At 34.1% G+C, this 25417-nt stretch overlaps 1 protein-coding gene across 1 annotated transcript in view; it reads right to left on the minus strand.

Annotated features, from left to right (window-relative positions):
- The window catches only part of LOC136039215 (eukaryotic translation initiation factor 3 subunit D-like), a 64678-nt gene extending 40414 nt beyond the window's left edge, over window positions 1–24264 (minus strand). The window contains exons 1-5 of the mRNA XM_065722746.1: window positions 24190–24264; window positions 16155–16300; window positions 6585–6630; window positions 4325–4538; window positions 849–1179 (exon numbers count right to left, since the gene is read on the minus strand). Of these exons, the coding sequence (XP_065578818.1) occupies window positions 849–1179; window positions 4325–4538; window positions 6585–6630; window positions 16155–16300; window positions 24190–24205 (753 nt within the window). The 5' untranslated portion in view covers window positions 24206–24264. The remainder of the gene's footprint in view (window positions 1–848; window positions 1180–4324; window positions 4539–6584; window positions 6631–16154; window positions 16301–24189) is intronic.
- Window positions 24265–25417: the final 1153 nt, after the last annotated feature.

A 25417-nucleotide genomic window follows, 5' to 3' on the forward strand; every position in this document is an offset into this window, starting at 1 on the left:
CCACTTTATCCTTTCCTGCAATTTTCAAGGATGCTCTTCAACCTTTGACTTTCTCCAAGAAGAGTACGAACACATTGGTTTGAGCTTTAACACTGATAAAACAGTTGTTCTACCATTCAACTATAAAGGGAATAAAAATTTAATAAATCTATCGGGCTCTGAGGTTCTTTCGCTAGCATCCTTACTTACCTGGGCATGTCTATTGGAGCAAACCTGAAAGAAACTGTAAACCTGGCAATTAAAAATTATGCCAGTAAGATCCGAGATGCGTATGCCTCCCTGGTTTCAAACATTTCGTATCTAAGTAGAGTTCACCGTTCTCACTTATATAATAGCCTAACAGTTCCTCACTTACTTGCCCTTGCTTCATTTTGGTCTTTTCTTAATTGTGGCAAAACAAAGCATTCATCTCCTTTACTTTAAATGTGCAAAGTATTTAATGGAACTTCCAACTTGGACAAGTAACTCTTTTCTGCAAAGAAAGTATCGATTGGTAAATCCAGCTGGAGCTATTGAGAAGCGTATTCGTGACTTCACTACCGAATGCCAGAAACCTTCCCATCTTATGGTCATTTCTGTTTGTCCCTTGTTTGTAGTTGTCAAAGTGTGTTTTTATTTCTGCTGTCTCTTTTTTTTTCTCTTGATTTTTACTCTTTTTTTTTTTCTGGGCTTTCTGTCCAGTTTTTTGTGATGGGTTATAAATAAAATGATGACGATGATGACCCCACTTTATTCAACCAATAGTAGACGACTTCTTTTCAGACTTTCATCAAATTTACCCTTCTATCCTTTATGCAATAACTATACTAGAGTCAGAGACAGTAAAAGGGAGCAAAAAATATACCCACCTTTCTGATAATAGGGTCATCTGATGTTGTCACTCTATATACAATTCGATCAATCCTTTGTAACTTCTTTTCCGACTTCACATTAACTCTATCATAAGACTTATCATATAACTCCAACTCCCCACATTTATAAAGAATTCCCGATTCTTTGATATTGGGCAAACTCAATTTTCCGAGTCGTGGAAAGTCTATTTCCTCGATGACCGTCCAAGAGGGTTGAACAGTGACGGACGACTCTCTATTCTTAGTTGACTGCGCACGGTTGTCGAATCTCCTGCTCGATTGTTGGGAGGTTCTTTGCCATTTTGGCTGTGTACTTCTACTTTGCTTCCTAAAAAATCAAAAATATAAAAATCTATATATATAAAAATAAGTTGTTTGTCTGTCTGTCGACTAACGTCATTATAAGGATTGAGCTGTATGTCGTCATGAAGTTAGTCATCATATACCAATTCAAAAACGAATGTACTCAAGCCGAAGTAGCTGAGTTGGTAAAGCGTTATGTTCCAGGTTCTAGGTCCGAGAGGTTCCAGGCTCGAACCTTGGCTTTAGCATTAATACAAAAGAAGAAAAAAACTAAAAAAAGGTAAAAACTACAAAAAAACCTAAAAAGAAAATACTAAAAAAACTAAAAAAGCTAAAAAACTAAAAAAAGGTAAAAAACTAAAAAAGAAAAAAAAAACTTAAAAAAAGGTACAAACTACAAAAAAACTAAAAACTAATAAAAAAAAAACTAAAAACTGAAAAAGAAGAAAAAACTAAAAAAGGAAAAAAACTGAAAAATAAAGGAGAAAAAGAAAACTAAAAACCGGGACACCTACAAAATCAAAAACATAAAAATTCTCAATAAAACACATAATAAAAATGAAATAAATAGAAAAATGAATTATCGATTCTTTACAAAGCATTTTTAAGAAGTTGATCCTTGTAGTGCTTTACAAAGGATGATAAGATACCGTATTGATGCCTTTTGTGATGGAGGACCAAGGATGGAGGATGTCGTCATGACGGGATGTGGACTCCACTACGTGTTTTCGGTGGACTGGAGTGTGATTTTAAAAATATGATAAGATTTTGCGATGGGGATCAGAGTTGTGGCATTTTCCCCAAAAACACATCGTAAGACGACGCCTTTCAGACAGCTTCTGAAGCTTCACCTATGCTAAAGATACACAGATAAACACTTCTATAACTCCACTTCCCCAAAATTCCCTTGTTTAATATTTAACCAAACTCATAAAGCGAGAAAAAGAAAAGGAACCAGGAATAGATTTACATAGCCGACAAACAAGACAGTTTTCAATTCCAGCACACAACACTGCTGTTTAATTTAGCAGTACCTGACAAATAATTTAGTCCCCACCGGTGGAGCATGGCAATATTTTTGGTGGGACATGGGCAGGACGTGCACCATTTGGCTGACTATACTTTGGAGATTTAATGGTGAAAGAACATTTTTCATGTGAATGACGTCACACTCATGCATTTAAAGAGCAAAGAAAATACACGGTAGTATTGGAATGACACCATACATTGTTTCAATGGTGTTGCGCTTAGACAATATTTTCCATTAGTATAATTAACGGTTGTATAAACATTATCTTAGGAACGGCTTGGAGTGTAAAGTTGTAACGCACAGGGTTTCCTGTGGGAGATTCGAAAAAACTACAGGCATAATTTAGATACTACTACTACTATTGCTACTACTGCTGCAACTACCACAATTACCACTGTTACTAAAGCTAAGGGTATTAAGGCGAAAATATCAAGGAATGTTGATATATATATATATATATATATATATATATATATATATATATATATATATATATATATATATATATATAAATATATATATATATATATATTTATATAATGACCTGTTTTGCATGAAACACGCCATTATATTATAGATATTTCGCAAATGAAGCGTTCATTTGCGAAGTAATAGCCTTCATAATGACAGCTTTTGATGATTGTGGCCTTCACTTGAAAAATGAACTCCCATAAATAATTTTCTTGTTTTTTTAGAAGGATTTTGTTGTCCGGAAAAGACAGTTGCTTATACGGAGAGAGGCTATCGTGTCATTAAGCTTTAGATTTTTTTTTTAGATGAAAAAAAGAGGAGAGGGGGAGGAGTACAAACTATATCACCTTTGACAAAAAGGAGTGGACCCTTTCTGCCCATGAATATTAATTTATAAGAAACAACTACATCATATAATTTAGTTGAATACATACAATTTATTAAAATTATAATTAAATTCTGAATATGGTCAGATTATAATTTAACTGATCTATAACTTCATTCAGTAAAATAACGAAAAGCTTCAATACATTTAGGAATAGGCAATATTGGTAAATTTTAATATAAGGTTATTTTAGACAAAGAAAAACTTAGGCTGGATTTTCACAGGTTACAAGTCTCACACCTTTCAAAAACACCTTTAATTTTTTCATTGCCGACGGAAGAAAAAAAACTTTTTTTAAACTTTTAAATAAACTTTAAAAGGGTCATTGGGTAAACTTTAAAACATTGATACAACATTGGGTAAACTAAAGGGTAAATTTTAAAAGGGTTTTTAAATAAAACTTTATATTAAACTTTTTTTCTTAGTTTTTAAGAATGTACGATATTTTCGCCACCTCTGAGTGCTGGTATGAGCATGAAAGAATTGCTAATTCCAGATTTTCTGAAGAAATTGGTAGCATTCTTATTTAACGTGTTCTTTATAATTAATTTTTCAATATTCTACATAAAATATTTATGTTGTCGTAATTGAACTTCTCTATTTGTACAAAATTATCTATCGATCTTCTGCTTTCTATCTGTTTATTTTCTATGAGATTTTCAAAAAAACTATGTTTTTCTTTTTGGGGTCCTTTCATCTTAATTAAATATTTTGGAAGTATTTAGTCAACACTTCACACATTGTGTCACTTTTTTGGTGCAATTTTATGTTTTGTTTCTAGCTATCAAGGGTGCTTGATGTTTCGGTTTTTTTTTCTTTTGGTGGTTTCTTTTTGTCCTTGTCATAAATGAATGTCAAAATTAACGTTGTCAATTCCCTCATTCAAACTTAGCCAGACTTATGCTGTCTTATGTATTTTGAGAATATGCATTTATTTATATAATTATTATAAATAAAATATGATAAATAAATATCAAATATGAAGAGAAGAGTGCAAATTCACAAAAATGTAGGAATGGGGACATATTTTTAAAAATCAAAGATAGAAGGGAGAATTTTATTGCTTTTCGAATTTCTTTCAATGAAAATGCAAAAAAAAAAGTGTTTCCTTGAATCAATACCCCGAAGTTGACACCCCTGGATGAGGGAGGTTTTGTGAAGATTCCAACCGATTTCCTTATCTGCCAAAGAAATTCGCAGAACAACTTTAGAACACAAATTAATTGGTTTATTTTTTGTTTTTGCCTGTAACTCTATATTCTAAAAGATTCAAAATAAAATTACTTGTTCCCTTTCATCATGGGCTGCGCCTGAAAGGCGTTTCGCTGCTGACCTCGCATACCTCTCATAAAACCTCTCTGGTTGCGCATATAACGGCCTCGGGCATAAATAGGTTTCTGAATACGTGTACTATCCACCAACTGAAACTGGCTCTCATCATCTTCATGGTAATAGGCATATTGACTTGAACCGGTGCCAAATTGAGAAGCATATTTACCTTAAAAAGATAGGCTATATAAAATTTAGTTTTTTGAACTGATTCAAACCAGATATTGGCTGGAACCAGTGCCAAGTTGTGAAGCATGTTTATCTAAAAAAGTCAAGCTATATAAAATTTAGTCTTATTAAACCAGTTGAAACAAGATAATAACTTAAACCAGTGTAGAATGGAGAGCATATTTACCTTAAAAGACAGGCTACATAAAATTTAGTTTTACTGAACTGGTTCAAATCAGATATTTACTGGACCAGTGTCAAGTTGTGAAGCATGTTTATCTAAAAAAGTCAAGCAAAATAAAATTTAGCTTTATTAAACCGGTTGAAACCAGATATTAACTTAAACTGGTGCCCAATTGTGAAGAATGTTTACCTTAAAAACAGGCTACATAAAATTTAGTTTTATTGAACTGGTTCAAACCAGATATTGGCTTGAAGCAGTGCCAAGTTGTGAAGCATGTTTACCAAGCCATATAAGATATAGCCTCATTGGACCGATTGAAGCCAGATTTTGACTTTAATCGGCGACAAGTTGTGAAGCATGTTCACCTTAAAAAGTCAAGCCACATAAATTTAGTCTTATAGAACCGGTTAAAACCAGATACTAATTTGAACAGGTGCCAAATTGTGATATATATTGGTTAGTCTGTTTAAGATTTAAATATATTTTTAATTATATTGTTTTATTTTTATGCTCTTTTTTTCTGTAGTGAGAACGCCTTGTTATACATGGGCAAAATGTTCGTTTGATTTTTGTTCTCTTCGTTTCCTTTAACTGGTCACAGAGCTGTATGTCATTTTCAGATTCCTTTCTTAGTCTTATTAAATAAAAAAAAAACAAGTTTTTTTTACCTGCAAGTAAGGAGCGACATTAAAGCTAAAAACGAACAGAAATTATTCCGTATATGAAAGGGGTTGTCCCCTCATCAACGGCCCGCTATTTACGCCAAAGTTTGACTCTTTCTCACAACTCTACTTTTTAAAACAATAAAAAACTTTGGCGTAAAGAGTGGGACGTGACGGAACCTGATTTTTACCGATTTACACTTCAATTTTTTTAACCTAATTTATTTTTTAGGAGTAATTAATAATATATAATTTTTCTAAGAACTGATGATGCTCATGCTACTGATCCAGCAACTGCCCTAGGAATGCTAAATGAAATAACATATTTCTGTCAGCTGTAACGTCAGATCCACTCCCACGATTGCAAACAGAGAAGACTACGTTGGCTTGGCCTTGTCCTGAGAAGACCTAATGACTGCAACATCAGGCAAGTGCTTCTAGCTGCTCCTCTGTCAGAATGGCGCAGACGTCCAGGCGGTCAATTGAAGAATTGGTGGGCAGGTATCAATAACGACCCCGACACTATTGCTGGATTTCGAAAGTTTGGCAGAAAGTAGGACAGCTGCTGGCTCCAGTTTCTTGAAGAGCTGGCAGAAGATCGCGACAAAGTCAACCATGCGGAGTCTTCTAAATGCCTGGTGAGGCATTGAGACCACACCCTCATTACCTTCAAAATAACCAATTGTCATTTTAGGCGCTGTAACTGTGTATTGGTTACAAGATTAGACTGTCAATCGAAACCTTGGCCTAAACAGAAGAGGTTAAACAATCGTTGTTGAAATAATTTAAACGATTATGTCTAACTTTGAAATTATGAGTAAATAACTTAATAACTGCACAAAAATATATTACATTCTCTTAGACCTAAAATCTTGCTTGTTTAGTCGCAGAACCAATTTAAGGCAATAAATTAATCAATTTTGGAAGATCTAATTTGTTGAAGAAAAGATTATTTCTAAAACGATAAATAACAGAATTAGTGACGTGGCTTATGAAGCCACGTCACTTTGAAAAACACACAAATAAAATGATGATTTTGGCCTGTGCCAAAATTTTATTTGTTTGTTTCTCAAAGTGACGTGGCTTCATAAGTCCAAGTTTTAAAAGAGGATCGTACGTATACGAGCGGTTGATTCACTCAAACGTCAACTAAACAACAACAACAACAACAACAATAGAATCAAATTTGGACAATACTTACTCTGATTTCTTCTATCTTGATATGATACACCTGTCCAATCTGCAACCTGAAAAGAGAATTCATAAATTTCGCGATGCAAAACATACACATTTGGCATGTCCACCATAAATAAATAAAAAATAAAAAAAAAAGACAGATTGTGTGCATTATATTCAGTCATGAGACTAGCCAGAGGTAAAAGATCACAAAATGCAAATGAAATCAAAGAATCTTAAATCCCTACACGGGGATGTAATGTAACTTTTAGAGGGAGAAGGGTGACGTATAGCAGTCCTTGCCTCAAGTGTCCTTTTTTCTTTTTTTTTCTTGTTTTTTTCCCCATTTCTAAAGTCTGACAACATTTTATATGCATGTCTCTCCTGGCAGGGAAGAGGAAAGCTGTTCCCTCTGAGTTTCCTTTTCCTTTTTGCTGTTTTTCCTTTTTTAAAGCATGGCAACATTTTGTATTAATGTATCTCCTCACAGGGAAGAGGAAAGCTGTTCCCTCCCGAGTTTCCCTTTTTTCAAGCCATAAAATATCTGAGTGTACTGAACTGTACAAGAACCTCTGAGTGGTCCAAAAGAGCACAATTGTGCTGCGATGGCGACACTACTCATCGAAATAAGCAAAAAACGAGGTAAAGAGTAGAAGATGTTCCCTACCGAGCAATTATCCGTTTGTCTCACACTGTAGGTTCCATTAAAATTGTGACGAATTTTATACCTATACCTAGAATTTTATACCAGAGAAGCTATGGGGTTGAAACTTTCAGGGAAAGTTAGGAAACTGTTTGCACCAAAAAAAAAAAAAAAAAAAAAAAAAAAAAAAAAAAAAAAAAAAAAAAAAAAATCTTATTAGGACATATTTAATTTGTAGTTGATAGTCTATTGTTTTATAGTAAATGATGTTTCAGGTTTAAAGATATGCCTTTTTTATGCCTGTCATCTGATAGGCTTTACCGCTAGTTTACTTCATAACAGGTGAGAGAAAGGAATTCCCCGACAGAGTGCAGGAGGGGCTTTCTGTCATTTTTTTTTTATTTTTGCAATAAAAGTACCAAAAAAGCATTTTTCACTGAATATACATTTTTTTTTAACATTTAAGCGGAGGGGCAAAAACATTTTGGGGGAACCAGCCTTATTGGGTTGACCACCATGATTTGGACCAAGAAATCTTTTGGCTACTGTAGCTCAAAAAGAACCAATTATAATCCCCAGCACTAGGCTATATGCTCAACAGAAGCAGCATTATTGACCAGCATACTATAATTTTTAAAATTTTCTAATCTTTTTACACGTTTTTCACTCACACAGCCCTGACAATGTCTTTTCGTGGATACATTAAGTGTAAGGCTACATCTTGTTCATATATAAAAAAAAACCCTGCCAAACATGTCTTATACCTGAGCCTTAAAATACCTGAATAAGAAAGTTTAATCGGAAAGTTACACAGCAATAGAGCTTATATATTCAATTTATATAGTATATATTATTTAATATAATTCAATTTTAATGAAAAAAAAAGACATCTTTGTGCAGTTATGCAGTTGTTCGGTATTAGCAGGCACCAAATTTAAAAAAGAAAAACGAGTAAAAAAACCAGCCAAAAACATGATAAGAACATATTACACCACCAGCTTAAGAAAGTTTAGCTTTTCTTTTAGAAAAGCTAAACTTTAATGCATAGTTATTAGGGTGACCAGATTTCAATGAGGAGGGGGGGATTTCAGATTTTTTTATAGAAGGATTCCCATTTCCAGATATTGACATAGCCGGAATTGGAGTTCCATTAAAAAAAATTTGAAAAATTTTGAAAAAATCAAAGTTTGAAAAATTCGAATTTTTGGCCAAAAAGCTGACATATTGAGCCATAGCTCCAGAACGGTAAATAATAACAACCCACTTAATATCTCAAAAGAAAGCTAATATTGTTCTTCAAAATTCATATTCTATACATAATTGTTGTTATTTTAAGTCAAACCGAGTTACAACAATATTTAGCCCCAAAAACGTGACCTGGTACTACTAGGAGCGCACTTTTGTGTATCTTCTATATATATAAAAATAAGTTGTCTGTCTGTGGATGTGTGGATGGATGTGTGGATGGATGTGTCAGGTGACGTCACCTGAAAAAACTGGATTAGGTGACGTCAAAACTGAAAAAACTAAAAAAAGGCAAAAACTACAAAAAAAAACTAAAAACTAATAAAAAAAATAAAAAAGCTAAAAAACTAAAAAAACTATAAAGGTAAAAACCAATAAAAAACTAAAAAAAAAACTGAAAAAACTAAAAAAAGGCAAAAACTACAAAAAAAAACTAAAAACTAATAAAAAAAGTAAAAAAGCTAAAAAACTAAAAAAACTAAAAAAACTAAAAAAAGGTAAAAAAATAAAAAAAATAAAAAATAAAAAAAAACTAAAAAAAAGGAAAAAACTGAAAAATAAGCTAAAATAAAGGTAAAAACCAATAAAAAACTAAAAAAAAAAAGGGAAAAAACTAATAAATGACGACACTCAAAGAGAAAGCGACCAGGACAAAAGGAATGTTCGATTAGCAATCAACAAAGCACCGGGACACAGGGAGTATAAATGACGACCAGGACATAAGTAAAAAAAAAAAAACTATCTATATATATAAAAATAAGTTGTCTGTGGATCTGTGGATCGTGGATCAGGTGACGTCACCTGAAAAAACTGGATCAGGTGACGTCAAAACTGAAAAAACTAAAAAAAGGCAAAAACTACAAAAAAAACTAAAAACTAATAAAAAAAATAAAAAAGCTAAAAAACTAAAAAAACTAAAAAAAGGCAAAAACTACAAAAAAAACTAAAAACTAATAAAAAAGCTAAAAAACTAAAAAAACTAAAAAAAAGGCAAAAACTACAAAAAAACTAAAAACTAATAAAAAAAATAAAAAAGCTAAAAAACTAAAAAAACTAAAAAAAGGTAAAAAACTAAAAAATAAATAACGACCGGGACACAGGGACACAACTACAACGGGGACACCGGGGGAAACAGGGGGATATAAATGACGACCGGGACAAAAAAACTAAAAAGAAATAAAAACTAAAAACTAATAAAAAAAACTAAAAAATCTAAAAATCTAAATAAGCTAAAAAAGAAAAAAAAGGAAAAAAATAAAGGAGAAAAACAAAACTAAAAAACGAATGTATATACAGACCGGGACACCGGGATACAAATGATGACCGGGACCCGGGACACAGGGAATATAAATGACGACCGGGACACAGGGACACAACTACAACGGGGACACCGGGGGAAACAGGGGGATAACCTGACAATCTATTTATATGCAAAGACAATGGGACAGCAAAGAATGTTGTATATTCGCAAGTTTATATAACATAGGGACACAACTACAATGGCGCGTAACTATTATGGCGCGTAACGACTTACGCGCGCGGGGGGGCTTGGGGGGGGCGCGAAGCGCCCCCACCAACTAGGTGTTGGGGTGGCGCGAAGCGCCACCCCAACAGCTAGTTTTGTTATAAAGTGATAAATTTACCTCTTTTGGTATAAGCAGAAATACAATAACAAAAGTAATACTGATAAGTCTAATGATATTTTGTTATTTTAAATATAAAAGTCAAGTTACCATACAAAACAGGCCCGAAAATCATACACACGTTGTACAATCATGAGCTGATAATTTTACTTTGTTATTTAATCTATTCTAGAGCTTTTGTTGAAGTAGTTTTGAAACGTCAGAATGTAATACTTGGCATTTGCTTGTAACTTGGAGGATATGCTGCTTTTGGCCTTTATCTTTTGTCAGAAGGTTGTTAAAGCCGTTTATCAATTTAACACCACGCTCAGCCATATCATTAGCTACTTTCAATTTTTTGACAATTTTCAATCCTTCAGGGAAACCATTATTTTGAGGCCAGGTATTTGGATATTGTTTCAGGAAATCAATTTTCATATTAAATTGGTCAAAGAATGTAAACGTTTCTTTGATTAGTAAATTTACCAATCCTCCAACTACCTGTTTTAATTTTTCTTTCCTGACTTTAGGTTTTACAATCCCAGTATGCTCTGATGGCTCACAGGGGCTACTGAGCAATTTATTAGCCATTATGAACTTTGCGTCGGCTGCAATGGTGGGAATGAAGAAAGATAATCCCACCAACTCTGCATTCACATACCACAAATGATTCAAAATTTGGTCAGGGCTATTTCTGCAATATCGTTGTCATATTCTTTATAGTCTAGCAGACTATGTAAAATACCTAAATCTTGCTTTGGTGCAACCTGAGCTTTTGGAGCATTGAAAGAAGCTTTACAATAAATTTTAACTCAAAAAACAGATATGGCAAGCACAGAACTTTCTTCTTCTTCAGACATCTTAAATTGACGGCGAAAAATGAACGTTTTAAAGCAGTTAATTGCCTTTGCCATCCACCTAGCGTGATGAATGGCTCCCGGAGTTCTAAAACCCAAAGAATTGCCGTATAAAGATCAAAAAATTACCACAGCCAACTGCAATAGCTCTTTGTAGTTATTTTTAGGGTGGCTCCCAGTTAATTTGGTTTCGAATTCAACAGCAACATTTGCAATTACTTCTGGAGTCAACTGCTTTTATACTAGATTGTCACTGATACCTGTGTCGTATTTTCCTTTGTCTATCTTGGCCCATGCAGAGAGGAATCTCTTAAAAATATCTGGATGAGGTCCAGTAGTGGATCCTATTTTTGTGTCGAATACGCCTCTTAAATGAATATCCAAGACATGATGACGGCAAGCTAGGTATAACAACTCTCTTCCTAACATTGGCTCCAGTATGACGCCTGCTCCTTTGAGTCTTCCCGTGTCGGATGCTGTAGTGTCGAAGAACATCGCCTCGACGGTATTGAAAAGACCCCACTCATATAGGCATTCATTTACGGCTATGGCTTGCTCCTCTCTCCAGAGCTATTTGCTGTTGCAGGAACTCCCAGCAACTGTTTTTCGCCATATGAAGTTATACTAGCTACTAGCTCACATTGTTTATTTTTTTAAACATCGGGGAAAAGTTTACTGTCCCAATGGACAACCAGGGGCTTTTTTCAGGAATATTTATTTTATCAAATTTTTTTTAGTAAATTGTTCTTTGAACAATTTAAAATTGTTCAAAGTTTAAATTCAATCATTAAATTTCAATTTAAATTGTTCTTTGAACAATGGGAAATGGGAAGCTTTTAATTGTTTTAAAAAGTAGAATTGTGGCAAAGAGTCAAACTTTAGCGTAAAGAGCGAGGGATTGCGGAGGGGACAACCCATTTTATATACGGAGTAATTTCTGTTCGTTTTAAGTTTTAATGTCGCTCCTTACTTTCAGCTAAAAAAATTAGTTTTTTTTTTATTTTATTTCTGAACGTTTTTGAATTAATGCATGTTTGGTTTTGGCTCTCCGCACATAAATTATTAAAATGAAATTTGTATATTAATTCTTTTTTTGGCTAAATAGCTTTCTCTTAGTTTTAATCAGACAATTTTGAGAAATAAGTGGTGGAGAAGGAGGCCTAGTTGCCCTCCAATTTTTCGGTTGCTTAAAAAGGCAACTAGAACTTTTAATTTTTAACGAACGTTTTTATTAGTAAAAAATATACGTAACTTATAAATTAGCAACTTACGTAACAAACTTTCATAATCTTATATTTTTATTATGTATACAAGGGGGTTTGTATCCTCGTTAATACCTCGCTCTTAACACTAAATCTTAAGCTTTGTCCCAATTCTTTAAGAATGACCCCTGAATCAGAAAGGCCGTAGAATAAATAGTTGAAATTACTAAAAATACTTTAGCATAAAGAGCGAGGTATTTATCTCCTCCTAAATACCTCGCTCTGTATGCTAAAGTATTTTTAGAACCCCTCATATGCGTAATAATCTCTGTTCGTTTTAAGTTTCAATGCTACTCCTTCCTTTCATTTGAAAAAACGTTTTCATGTTTATTTTTCATTGTTTTCTTATAATAATGCTAGAAAATCGTGCGCCCTTTTCCTTGAATTTTTCTTCCCCCATGACAGATTCCTCCTAGGAAAGATCCTCAAACATAGCCCCCTCCCCTCAGCCCCACTCCCAAACAAAATAAAATCCCCCTGAAAACGTCTGTACACTTCCCAATAACCATTACTATATGTAAACACTGGTCAAAGTTTGTAACTTGCAGCCCCTCCCCCAGGGATTGTGTAGGAGTAAATCATTCCCAAATACATAGTTATTATGGTTTTCGACTATGCTGAACAAAATGGCTATCTCAAAATTTTGATCCGTTGACTTTGGGAAAAAAATGAGCGTGGGAGGGGGCCTAGATGCCCTCCAATTTTTTTGGTCACTTAAAAAGGGCACTAGAACTTTTCATTTCCGTTAGAATGAGCCCTCTTGCGACATTCTAGGACCACTTGGTCGATACGATGACCCCTGGGAAAAAAAAAACAAAAAAAAAAAAAAACAAATAAACACGCACCCGTGATTTGTCTTCTGGCAAAAAATACAAAATTCCACATTTTTGTAGATAGAAGCTTGAAACTTCTACAGTAGGGTTCTCTGATACGCTGAATCTGATGGTGTGATTTTCGTTAAGATTCTGTGACTTTTAGGGGGTGTTTTCCCCTATTTTCATAAATAAGGCAAATATTCTGAGGCTCGTAACTTTTGATGGGTAAGACTAAACTTGATGAAACTTATATATTTAAAATCAGCATTAAAATTCGATTCTTTTGATGTAGCTACTGATATCAAAATTCAATTTTTTAGAGTTTTGGTTACTATTGAGCCGGGTCGCTCCTTACTACAGTTCGTTACCACGAACTGTTTGATCTGTAAAAGATGAGGTACTACCCTGAAAACATCACAACATTGAAACAACCAACAGGAAAATATTATAAGTCACGGTTTTCATGTTAAGGTATGCAAAATGTTCCAAACCTGCCAATAGCATAATCCGACGATAGCCCAAAAACTGCAGACACTTTAGCAGCACAATTTGATTCATTTGATTAGCTAATTCTTTAAAGTTAGTTAAATGAGAGAAATAAAAGCTATTAAAACTTAATCCAAAAATTAACTAAAAACTAACTAAAATGTTATAAAAATAACATAACATTACTTTTTTTAACATAAGAAAATAAATAACTAAAAGTTATAAAAAATAAGAGAGTCTCTTTACTGACGAAAACTTTGGTTATTGAATGAAATTATTATACTTAAAGAATATAATTTTATTGAACTGAGATCTACTATGCTACAATCCTATTGTGCTATAAATACTTTTGCTTATGTTACATTTCGCTAGTGCTAAAAACACTTTTCCTTAGAGATTAAAACAGGTATGGACAAAGTTCCAAAGCTGCCAGGAGCAGAATTCGACAGAATTCCAAAAGCTGCCGACACTTTAGCAGCACAACTTGTGTTTTGAAAGCTTTCTTTTAGCAAAAAGTATTTTTATATGTAAAAATTGTATGTCCAGGCAAAATCTGCCAACAAATTCGAAAACTGCCAAGTGACATTGCTGCTCTGCTACCCCACTTTTTCCACGGCGGGACAAAACCACTTTTCCCTAGGGCTAAAAATAACTTTTTCCAAGCAACATTTCCCAAGTGCTAAAAATGCTTTAATGTCTCATATACGGTACCAAACACAAAAAGAGATGAATGCAGAGATGACTGCAGAATTCTAGAATCTAGAAATTCCACAAATTTATTTGCCAACTTTAACAACTTGGTAAAGGAATAGCTCAACTATCGGAAATTCCAAATGTCAAAAAGAAATTTCAAATAATATTTTCAGACATAATCTGCCAACAAATATGAAAACGGCTAAAATTTGATTGGCCAAGATTTGGCCAAATTTGAAAACGGCTACTTTGCTCAGCCACTTTTCGCACGTCTGTTCATGTTTGATTAGATCTAAGAGAGACCTTGAGGGGAAAAATGTTTTTATTTTTGTGTCCTTTGGTATTACAAGACTTTTATTCTTGATCTTCTGTCTCAAAACTTGAAATATGGCCTTTAGATTTAGGCATAGGAACCAGCATTTTAAGAGGCTGAGAAATTACCGCCAACAATTGAAGATTCCTATATAATTTGTTGCTAGTATTACTTACTCCCTTTTGCAAGAATTTGAAGCCACTATTTTTAGCTAGATGATAAAGATCCTAAAGAGATACCTATTTTACTAACTATTTTTATTTTAATTACTACACTATATATTACTAATTATTACTATTTACGTATTAGTGTTTTCAGCCTGCATATGTATTTGGAATATAGTTAGAGACGCCCAATAATCAGTAGGCTTTCATGTTTTAAAGGGAAAATGAAGAGATGAATGTATCCCCTTCTGGCATCTATAGACCCAGTAATCACGTGGAAAAGAAGAATTTTCAGGCACAGTAATTTCAAAACAGCCATACAATGAAAACCGAACCATCTCAAGATAGGCACCTAGTATCCACCTGTAAAAGTCCAACAAATCCTATATATAGAGACAAAAATAAAAAGGCTAAATAGTCTAGACTGAAAAGCCCATCTCGCAACTAACAAAAGAACAAGAACCTTTTTAACCGAACCATCTCAAGATAGGTATCAAGCAGCCACCAGTAATAGTCCAACAAATCTTATAAAGAGACTAAAGTAAAAAGGCTAAATAGTCTAGACTGAAAAGCCAATCTTGCACTTAACAAAAGAATAATTAACTGGCCAATTGTTTATTAATTGTAACTAATTTTTTTAACTGGCCATTTGGTTTTGCAGAAGCAAATGAGATCAGCTTTGATTACTACTAACAGCTTCTTGTAGCATAAAGCCAAGTTGAGGAAAAAAGAGCAGAGCTAAGGCATGTTGGTTTTTAGGCTAACTTTAATCATACATTTTCTCCTCAAGGGGCCCAAACCTGTAGCTTGCAGGTTTTAATGCACACAGTTTTGAAGCAGGGGCGTAACTTGCTGTGGGGCAGGGGGGCAACTGCCCCTCCCAGACCTCGGTCCCCCCAGAACCCAGTTTGCCCCCTAGTTTCTACCAAAATCTTGTCAAACTAAGATAAACCTGCATAATTCAAGCATCAACAGAAACAGATGAGTTGGTTTTTTTAGTACAAATTTACCTTTTTAGCACAATAAAGTACTTTTATAGTACCTTTATGGTACTAAATGGCATATTTTTCAGTTTTCATTGTCATTTTCATCTGATTTTGGAAAATTGGCTCCACATTTGTCCCCCCCTCACGATTTTGACAAGATTATGCCAATGTTTTGAAGTACTAGTTTGGTTCAATTGGCTGTCAAAAACTGCATCCTACCAATATGGTCAGAATGAACTGACCAAAACTAAGAGAGGACATTTGAAAAAAAAAAAAAAAGATCTTTACATTTAGTTTTACAAATCCCTATTTTCTTCACAGAACATTAATTTCTTTTTATTTTGTCAAATTTACTCCAAACCCGAAAAATCTATATTTATGGGTTTACTTACTATGCAAGTTAAACAGGAGTTGGTTCTCAAAATATAACTGATCAAACAGGACAATTAATTATCCCATCACTGAAAAGCACACAAAATAAGCAATTAAGACATTAGAAAAAAACTTACCTTTCCTAGTCTATCGCCTTTTGAAAATGGTTGATATGGCATATCTCTATACTGTTCTGGTATGGTGTTTGGACCCCATCCATTTGGCGTGTCATGAACAACAGACAAGGAAAACTTTGGAACTGAATTCTCTTCCATATCAGTATCTGAAATGAAAAAAAATACTATATACATGCTGAAAACAAGAGGGAGTTTCAGAAATAAAATATTAGCATATTACTTGCATTGAGAACACATAATCATATAAGACTAGATTTAGGGGGGGGGGCTAAATTCTCCCATTTTACTTTCTTAGACAACAATAAAGATATCCACAGGGGGATATCTTTATATCCCACAGTGGGGAATAACAATAAAGATCTATTATATTAGGGGGAATCAGAAATTAGGGGGACATGATTTGTTCCTTGAGATAGGCCTAGGTCTTCAATAGAACCTTACAAGCCCAGGGACACAGAACTTTTTTTTATACCAGATACCATTTATTGAAAACATACAATGTATCCCAATTGCAATAAAGATATAAAACAGAAGCTTGTAACATTATTTACTCAAAAATTAGGGGGAGGGAAGGCTCTGAATTCTCTCATTTTATCTTCTTAGACAACAATAAATATATCCACATATACTGTAGGTCTAATTTGTAAAAGCAAATTTATTGATAATGCAGAACCGTATACCTACAGAACAGAATTCCAAAATAGGAAAAACAGCATCACATAGAAATTTTACATTCAATGATTTGACAAAGACATGTACAAATGCAGAAAAGTCTCACCTTTGGTAAATAAAATTAAATCATTAGTCAGTCCTAAGAAAATTACTTGAAGCTTTATTTACTACATAGTTTTGAAAAGTAAGCAATTTTTATATAAACTACATAATTACTTAGTACATGAAAATTCCTACACAATTTGTGCACCAAGTTGAGACTAAAAACATTGAGAAGAAATATAAGACTTCCCAGAACGGTACTCAAGTGACAACCAGAGGGAACCCAAAGAAGAGGAAAGCCAAAAAATATACTTCGTTGTACATACCAGCAGGACCTGAAGGTTATCAATTTAACAGTCCAACCCCGATGGGGAGACATCTGGGCAGCAGCACATATGAGGGATGACTGGCGGCTCTTTCTGGATGCACTGGGTGCCTCTGGCAACAAAGGAGGAACTAAGGTCTAAGGTTATCATTAACTGATAATTTCATGCTTAATTGTCCCCTTAGCTTTTGAAAATACCCCTTTTCTTGCATTTTCATCTAAGAAAATCAAATGGACTCCTGACCGTTTAAATTTTGAAAAATGTTAACATCTTCATTTAAATAAATCGATTTTTTTTTTCATAGTGAAAATACCTAAATGTGAAAATGTGTTTACAAAACTAAATGGATATAAGAGAAATACAATATTGAAACCACAAAAGATTACTTACCTTCATTACAGTTTGAATTAAGCATAACATACAAGATAAGTTGATTTGAACATTAAATACAGTGCTTCTTTATGTTCTGATGCTTGAATCTTTTTTGGAGTTGAAATTTTAATTTTTTTTTTCTTTTCATTCTGTTGGCATTAGGACCTTCCAGAATATTTCTAGTAGATTTTTTCTTTGAATAGTATCTTTAGAATTTTCTTTAAAATTTACTGGGTCAAAATAAATTGTATAAAATACATTATCCACACTTTTAGGGAATTTGACCAGATGTTAGTTTTTTTTCCATAAAAATGTAACGTTAACCTTGTTTATACCCAAATTACTACTATTACAGGGTATTCAACAAACATTGAAAATAAGTCAATTTCTATCTCTTAATATTTCTATTTGAACAACTTAACTACTTAATTATGTTACAAATTTAACAAAATTAAGTAAAATTAACGAAGAAATAACTTTATAGGAGAATAAATCATTTGAAACTCCATGCACAGCATTATTGTTTTGACTTTTTAGAAAAACACAAATCTTAGATTAACATTTTCATTTTTACTGATTGAAGAAAAACTGCATATCATTAGCCTACTTACAAAAATTATTTTATCAATTTAGTATAAAAAAATACCTTGTACTTAAGTTCACTCACAGAAACTACACCCATCAAATTGCCACACTTTCCTGAATGGAAAATTACTTTAATATTGGCGATGTAATGATTTAATTGGCACTAGCAACAAGTAAATAATTCCAAGGTGATTTCACTGAATTGGTGGTTTACAGGTAATTCCAAAATAAACTATACCCTTGGAACCATATGAAGAATTATCATATGCACAAAGAAGTTTGTAAAACCAGTTTATTAAATACTAGACTCTTAGAACTACAAAATTTATAAACCCAAACCACAGCCCATATGCATCATTTGGGGAGAGGGGTTGCTCCCACCTGTTAATTTGGAAAATATCATAGTTTGTTCAGTGAACTTAAAAATTATATTTGGTGAGAAACTGGTTTATGTGTTGCCAGATTAATTTTTTTTGGCTAAAACATAAAATTGGACAAGGTTAAGGGGTAAATTTTAAATTAACTATTTATTTAACTGATATCTATACAGCAAAAATTATGATAGCACTAGGTTATAAACCTATATATAAGATAATGTATAAGATAAGGTTACAAAAATGGGAATATGCCAAGAATGTAAGGCACTGGAAATACACTGATAAGCCTCCGTCAGGGACAGATGGGGTAGCAGGACTATCAACACGGTTTTATGTTTTTTGATATGTATGCATTGTTTACTGTTTTTTAAACTAACCCAGTTGCATCTTTGCTAAATTACATCTTCCCTTTGCTATTGCTTGAAGAAAAATATGCTATTGAAGGCTCCCTCTAAAAGAAATCGAAAGTTCTAGTGGCATTTGAAGTGACTCAAAAGACTGGAGAGCAACTAGCCTTTCACATCCCCTCCTCCCCCCAAAGATCTCCAACCAGAAATTAGAGATAGCTATTTGGTTCAGCAAATAAAAAAGAGACAAAAATCTTTCAATTCAAAATTCCAATATATGTGCCTCTCAGGATGAGATGACCCCCAAGAATCCCTGGGGAAAGTGCCATGAGTCATGCAATTTGCCTAATGCACACATTGGTATTTAATATTGGTAAATATTTATACATCTCTATTGGGGTAGCAAGGTTGCAGAATTCTTCATGGAAAATTTCCTAATGTAGGAAGTTTTCCAGCATGATTTGAAAAATAATCAGAAGTCATATCACCTTAAATTCTATTATCCAGGCATAAAAGCAAGTTTCCTTGTTATATTCTTGCCACTAATGACTCAAAATTTGGTTGGGGATTCTAAGATGCCCCAGTGTAAACACCACCCCTCTGTTCCCAGTCCCTGTCCATACCACACTTAAATGACCCAGGGTTTGAGATAGGATGGTTTGCTTACTCAAGGAGTTCCAAAATGGAACAGCGTGGTTGGAAAATAAGTGATAACATTATCTGTAACTGGTATTTCGTTGGGTAGGTTTCTGGGAGTTTCTCTGGTTGGGTTAATGGGATGAAGGCTTGAGCTAGGGTTAGCTTGCAAATATGATGCTTAAAAGCTGTGATGAGATCACCCCTCTTCCTTCAGTGAACAAAGGTTGGAATTTTTCAGTGCTGCAAGCCTATAGTGGTAAAGGAGGCTCCTTAAGTTGTGTGGCATTTTGGTCACATGCCAATGGACACTTTCAATGAGTTGTTTGTCTCCCTTGAATTAAGGAAGGGTAAGTATTATGCCAAACTCCAGCACTAGTCATACTATACAGCTGCTCAGCTTTTTGGCAACATGTTGGTTACAGCTGATAAATGTTCTATAGATAATACTAAGATACCTCATTGCATTTGCTGCAGCTAAGAGGATATATATGAATCTTTAGCTGGGAGTTGACTACCACACCAAGATCATGCTCTTCACCTTCTAAAATGGACAAGCTGCCAAGACCAGGATTATTCAGTGTGTAATGTTGCTGACAGTTAACAGGTCCTAGGTAGAACACCTTGCATTTTCTGGCATTGTATTGTAGAAGCCACTTTTCTAACCAGTTTACTAGGTAATTTAGGTCTTCATGTAGAGAGGCTCTTGCTTCTGCAACATTGGCCATTCCTGCAAGCTTGGAGTCATCTGCATAGAAGGTTCTTTTATTTTTTGTATGATTAAGGGCATCACTAATATCAATGTTCCATAAAATTGGTCCAAGACAAATGCCTTAAGGTACTCCACTCTCCACTGGTTGTCACTGGAGTAAACTAGTGAGCCATCAAAAGCAACAAGAAGAACATCTTGTGTTCTGTCTGTCAGAAAGGCCATAACCCAGCCAACCACTTCTTTTATTAATTCCTAGCATTCTAGCTTTATCTCTAGTCTATGATGAGGGACTTTCAAGCAGGTTTGCATCTATTTACCTGCCTTTTCTTAAGCCATATTGGAAGTTGGGCAAAAGGTTGTTGGCTGTCAGACGATTTATGGTGGCATCATTTACCATATCTTCCATAATTTTAGAGAGGACAGAGGTCAAACTGATAGTTTTGTGGTTTTTGGCAGCTATACACATTCCTTCCTTGAATAAAGGACACACATTAGCAGATCTTTGGTGACATTACTGTCCTTTAAAGCTCCCCATCACATTGAGAGATTTGACCATTGTGACTAGTTTCCCTCTTTCCTATTATGTAGTTGCTCCTAGCTGCTTGACCCCATTGCGGGTCAGAACCTTTGGGTATTTCTGTTGAACATTCAATAAGCCTGTTTCATCCATGTGTAAATATGGTCAGCTAGGAAATGATACTCCGAGTATAGCTTCTCTAGCTATTTATAGAATGTGGCAACTGTATCATCACTAAAGCCAAGATTGCAATGAAGGTTATTGCTTTCTGGTCAGTGTAGGGAAATTCTAGAGTGGCTTTTCATGAGCCCCTTATACTAGTCTTCTCTTACTGCTTCATTATGATCCTAAGATTTGTGGATTTCACTTGGTTTGCCTGGGCCAATTCCCAGGCTAAGTTCTTTTTCTGTTTTTTTATAAGTCTATAGTTCATTTGCAATAATAGCAGAAGACAAGACTCAAAGGAATCTTCCATTTCAGAAGTGAATACTTTATTTATGTCATAGCCAGGTGAGAAGCAAAATGCCATTTTTTTTACCTAATAATATATAGGCCTACCAATGATATGTTGACTTTTTAACATTATTCAGTTTAGCTGCAGATCTGAGTGCAGCTGCACCAATCTTTCAAGTGTACAATTACAGCAGCTTTCATACATCCCAGGCAAAGAGAAATGGACCAACCTTCCTCTTCTTAGGTATTCTGACAAAATTGAGAATGTTAGGGGAGATGAAAGGAACAGGGCAACTATAGACACTGCTTGAATTATAATCTAATGTATATCACTTAATTTTATCTCACAGCTTGACCTTTAGCTGGAGTTGCCTGACGTAAATATGAGGGTATCTTGGGTCAGAAAGGATAAAAAGTGTCCCAGGGTGCCCAGGAACACATGCCCTAGGGTACACAAGCAGGAAACTTTTCACAAAGATTCAATTTTATATCACTAGATCACAGCTTCTGACAAAAACATACTCATTATCATACAACATATCATTTGGAAGCTACATTATAAAAATCTATTTTTTACTCAAAGAACAAAGAAAAACTTTGGCAAATTTTTGTTTAGAGCAGAAATGCTAATTCTAGAAACACATTCATTTCTAGTTGACCCTACTCCTCCATGGGGCAAACTAAAAATACATAAAGTAGGCTTGCTTACAGGTAACATTACCTATAAAGTGAAGTGTATTAGTCCATGAGCCATGCAGGCAGTGGGGTGAGGTCTGTATTCTACATTTATTTAATAAACCTCATTTGTGTTTTTTTTTGTTCTATCACTCTTTGTTGAATAAATATAGAATATAGACCTCACCCTTCTGTCTGCAGGGCTTGTGGACTAATACTCTTTGCTCTACAGATAATGTTACCTGTAAGCAAGCTCACTTTGCCCATGTTTAGTATTGTTGGAGAGATTTTAAAAAGCTAAAAACTGGATGTGCTTCTCTAATAATGACAAAGAAACAACATGCAATTGTCAGAATCTTGCTATATACAGTAATACACACTTTAAAGCACTTGGAACAAAACTAAACATTTACCAAAACTTCTTACCTAAAATCTCTGGTATAATTACAGATGTTCATATAGCTGACTTACCAGTAAAGTAAACATAGCACTTGATATCTTTTTTTATTCTCTTTACAAATATAATAATTGCTCCTACCATAAATTCAAATTTAAGCACTATTTGAGCTCTTAAAAAGGACAAATTTTTGATTACATGCATTAATACACACTTTAAAGCACTTGGAACAAAACTAAACATTTACCAAAACTTCTTACCTAAAATCTCTAGTATAATTATAGCTGTTCATATAACTGACTTACCAGTAAAGTAAACATACCACTTGATGTCTTTTTTATGCTCTTTACAGATAGAATAATTGCTCCTACCATAAATTCAAATTTAAGCACTTTGTTAGCTCTTAAAAATGGCAAATTTTCAATTGAAGTATGAGTTATTGCTTGTTTTCCACAAAATAATACTATGTTTTCTCAGTGCAATCTTTTCTATCATTTAAAAAAAAACAATGCTGCATTTTCTTAGTGCTAAAATTATTTACAATAAGTTTAGGTTAAAAAGTGCTTAAATTTGAATTTAAAGTAGAAGCAATTATTATATTTATAAAAAGCATAAAAAAGGCATTGAGTGGTATGTTCACTTTATTGGTAAGTTAGTTACATGAACTGCCATTAATTTACCAAATGTCTGGTAAAGATAATTTATGATGTCTTTAGGAACACAGATGTATACTACCAGAAAGATGGCACAATGGATGTAATCAAGGCAGTTTATGAATAAAATTTTCTTCACAAAGGTACCATGTCTTTTCTTCTGTAAGCATAGTTGACACATTCTCTATGCAGCCCTGCTATACTTTACCCTTACCCCCTGATGTGCAAATACAGGTCAATGCTCCTATTACCTGAACAATTGTTTAGGGTCATGAAACTATTGTTAATAGATGCATTTTGACTTTTTGAACATCTTTTCTCTCTTGTGAAACTGCCACAAACTCATCATTATGGAGTTATTACAGCCCAAATATCTTGTATTTATACATATAGAATTGCAATCATTTCTGTTTTCATTAATTAGATATTTGAAATCACAACTCTGTAATAGTTTAGAAACAAATTTGGGCTATGTATTTGCACATCAGGGGGGGGGGGGGGGTAAAGCTTGGCATATATTAAATATGTAAACTAACCATTGCTGTATTTAATATATGCTATGCTTAACAAACCCACCCCCCCCCCCGCCCCCTAATGTACAAATATATAATAACTCCATAATGGTGAGTTTGTGGTAATTTTGCAAGAGAGAAAAGATGTTCAAAAAGTCAAAATGCATCTATTAACAATAGTTGCATGACCCTAAACAATTGTTCAGGCAATAGGAGCATTGACCCAAATACATAGCCCAAACTATATATTTCCTATATATTCTCCCAATGCATCTCAGTTGCTTTCACCTAATTTACCTGTAAATTGAATTAACTGAGATAAAATACAGGAAAAGCATGTTACAGGTGGAAGAATGCATAGAAAATACATTACATTTGGGCTATATACTTGCACTCTGAGCAGGGATGAGGTGGGAAAAGTAGGCCTATAGCAAGGCTTCATACAAGATGTGTTAGCTGTGATTATTTTGACATAATATAAAGTAAGAATTGTTCCTTAACATGTTTCATTCGCTCCAATTAGACCTAGTTCCCTACGCAAATGCCACAGCAAGTGTATATAAATCCATCAGTTATTTGGAAAATTTTACCAGTCAAATGTTTTGTTTTTTGAGACCATAGGCTATGCCTATTCAACAGATACCTCAAATTAAGAATACAAAGCAAAGAATTAACTGTTTCATCTCAGAGTACTTTTCAAAGGAAAATCAAAATATTCAGCAGTAGTTGGCCTGGTGGCCCTTTTTTTGTTAAATTTACCTGTCTTTTGCAGCATTATCTATGGGAATTTCAACAGTTGCTGCTGAGTAGTATTTTAATTTAAAACGATTGCACGCCATCTATAAAAATATTTAAAAGCCTGATTCTGATATATCGAGGTTGTGCTACTTAAGGCTCATTATTGACATTAAAATAAGATGGCAGCAGTTTCGTTTTTGTTTTTTTCTTTTTTATATTCTGCGGCCAGAGTACGTAAATACGAAAGGGAAAGGTCCCAACTAAGAACTTGGAAAACACGTATGTGTGAATCTTGTCCCACCTAAAGATCGGAAGTGGTAGTTACGACCTTTAGGTTGATCAGTTTTTATCAGATCGTGTCAGTTATGTCTAATAGCAAGTTCCGACCTTTCGTTAAGAGTCCGCAATATTATGCTTGAAAAGGAGTTTTTTCAGTAAATTCTGGGCTAGCAGAAAGATCTCCAAGGGAAGAGGTGATATAGTTTTGTTTTATCTTGAATAACCTAACAATGCCCTTTTTCACCTATTTGATTTTTCTCTCTTCATTTATTATTTCCTTTCTTGTTTTCATACGTCACGCATAGCCAGTATGGTCTCAGAACGTATTTTGCCCTAGGGATCGGAGAAAAGTTTGTCAGAAAATGTTTTATAAATACCTCTGGGGCAGGCACTGCTTCTTCAGATAAGAAAGCTGAGACAAGCCCCCAAAACTTTAAAAAAGCACGAACACGAACAAATTGATTTTATCGGAAGGCACATTAAAAGTTTCCCTGCGGTTGATTCCCATTATTGTCAAGCAAATTCAACGAGGCTATATCTGGATGCACAACTTAACTTGTTTAAGCTGTGCAGTCTGTATCTTGAAAAGTGTGTCGAAAAAAGAAGAAAACCAGCATCAAGAAAAGTGTTCAAAACAATGAACAGATCTTTTCATGTTCCCAGGAAAGATCAGAGTCCAGTTTGCACTAGGTGGAACTTTTTGCTGCCTGCAGAAAAAGAAGGTGAAAAAGCAAATTATGATGCACATTTTCTTAGGGCTAAATGGCAAGGGAATTGAAAAATTAAATAAAGGAAAAAATGTGAAAAAGAGTAAAGAAGGCTTTGAGTCAGTAAAGATTTACAATGTTGACTTGCAGAAAGTACTGGAGACACCGAAGTCGGTGGCTGGACTAATTTTCTATAAGTGCAAACTGGTCATCTATAATCTAAATTTGTACAACCTCAACTCAAGGGAAGGTACTTGAAATTT

This window comes from Artemia franciscana, chromosome 19 (genome assembly GCF_032884065.1).
Source record: "Artemia franciscana chromosome 19, ASM3288406v1, whole genome shotgun sequence".
In the NCBI taxonomy this organism is placed as follows: domain Eukaryota; kingdom Metazoa; phylum Arthropoda; class Branchiopoda; order Anostraca; family Artemiidae; genus Artemia; species Artemia franciscana.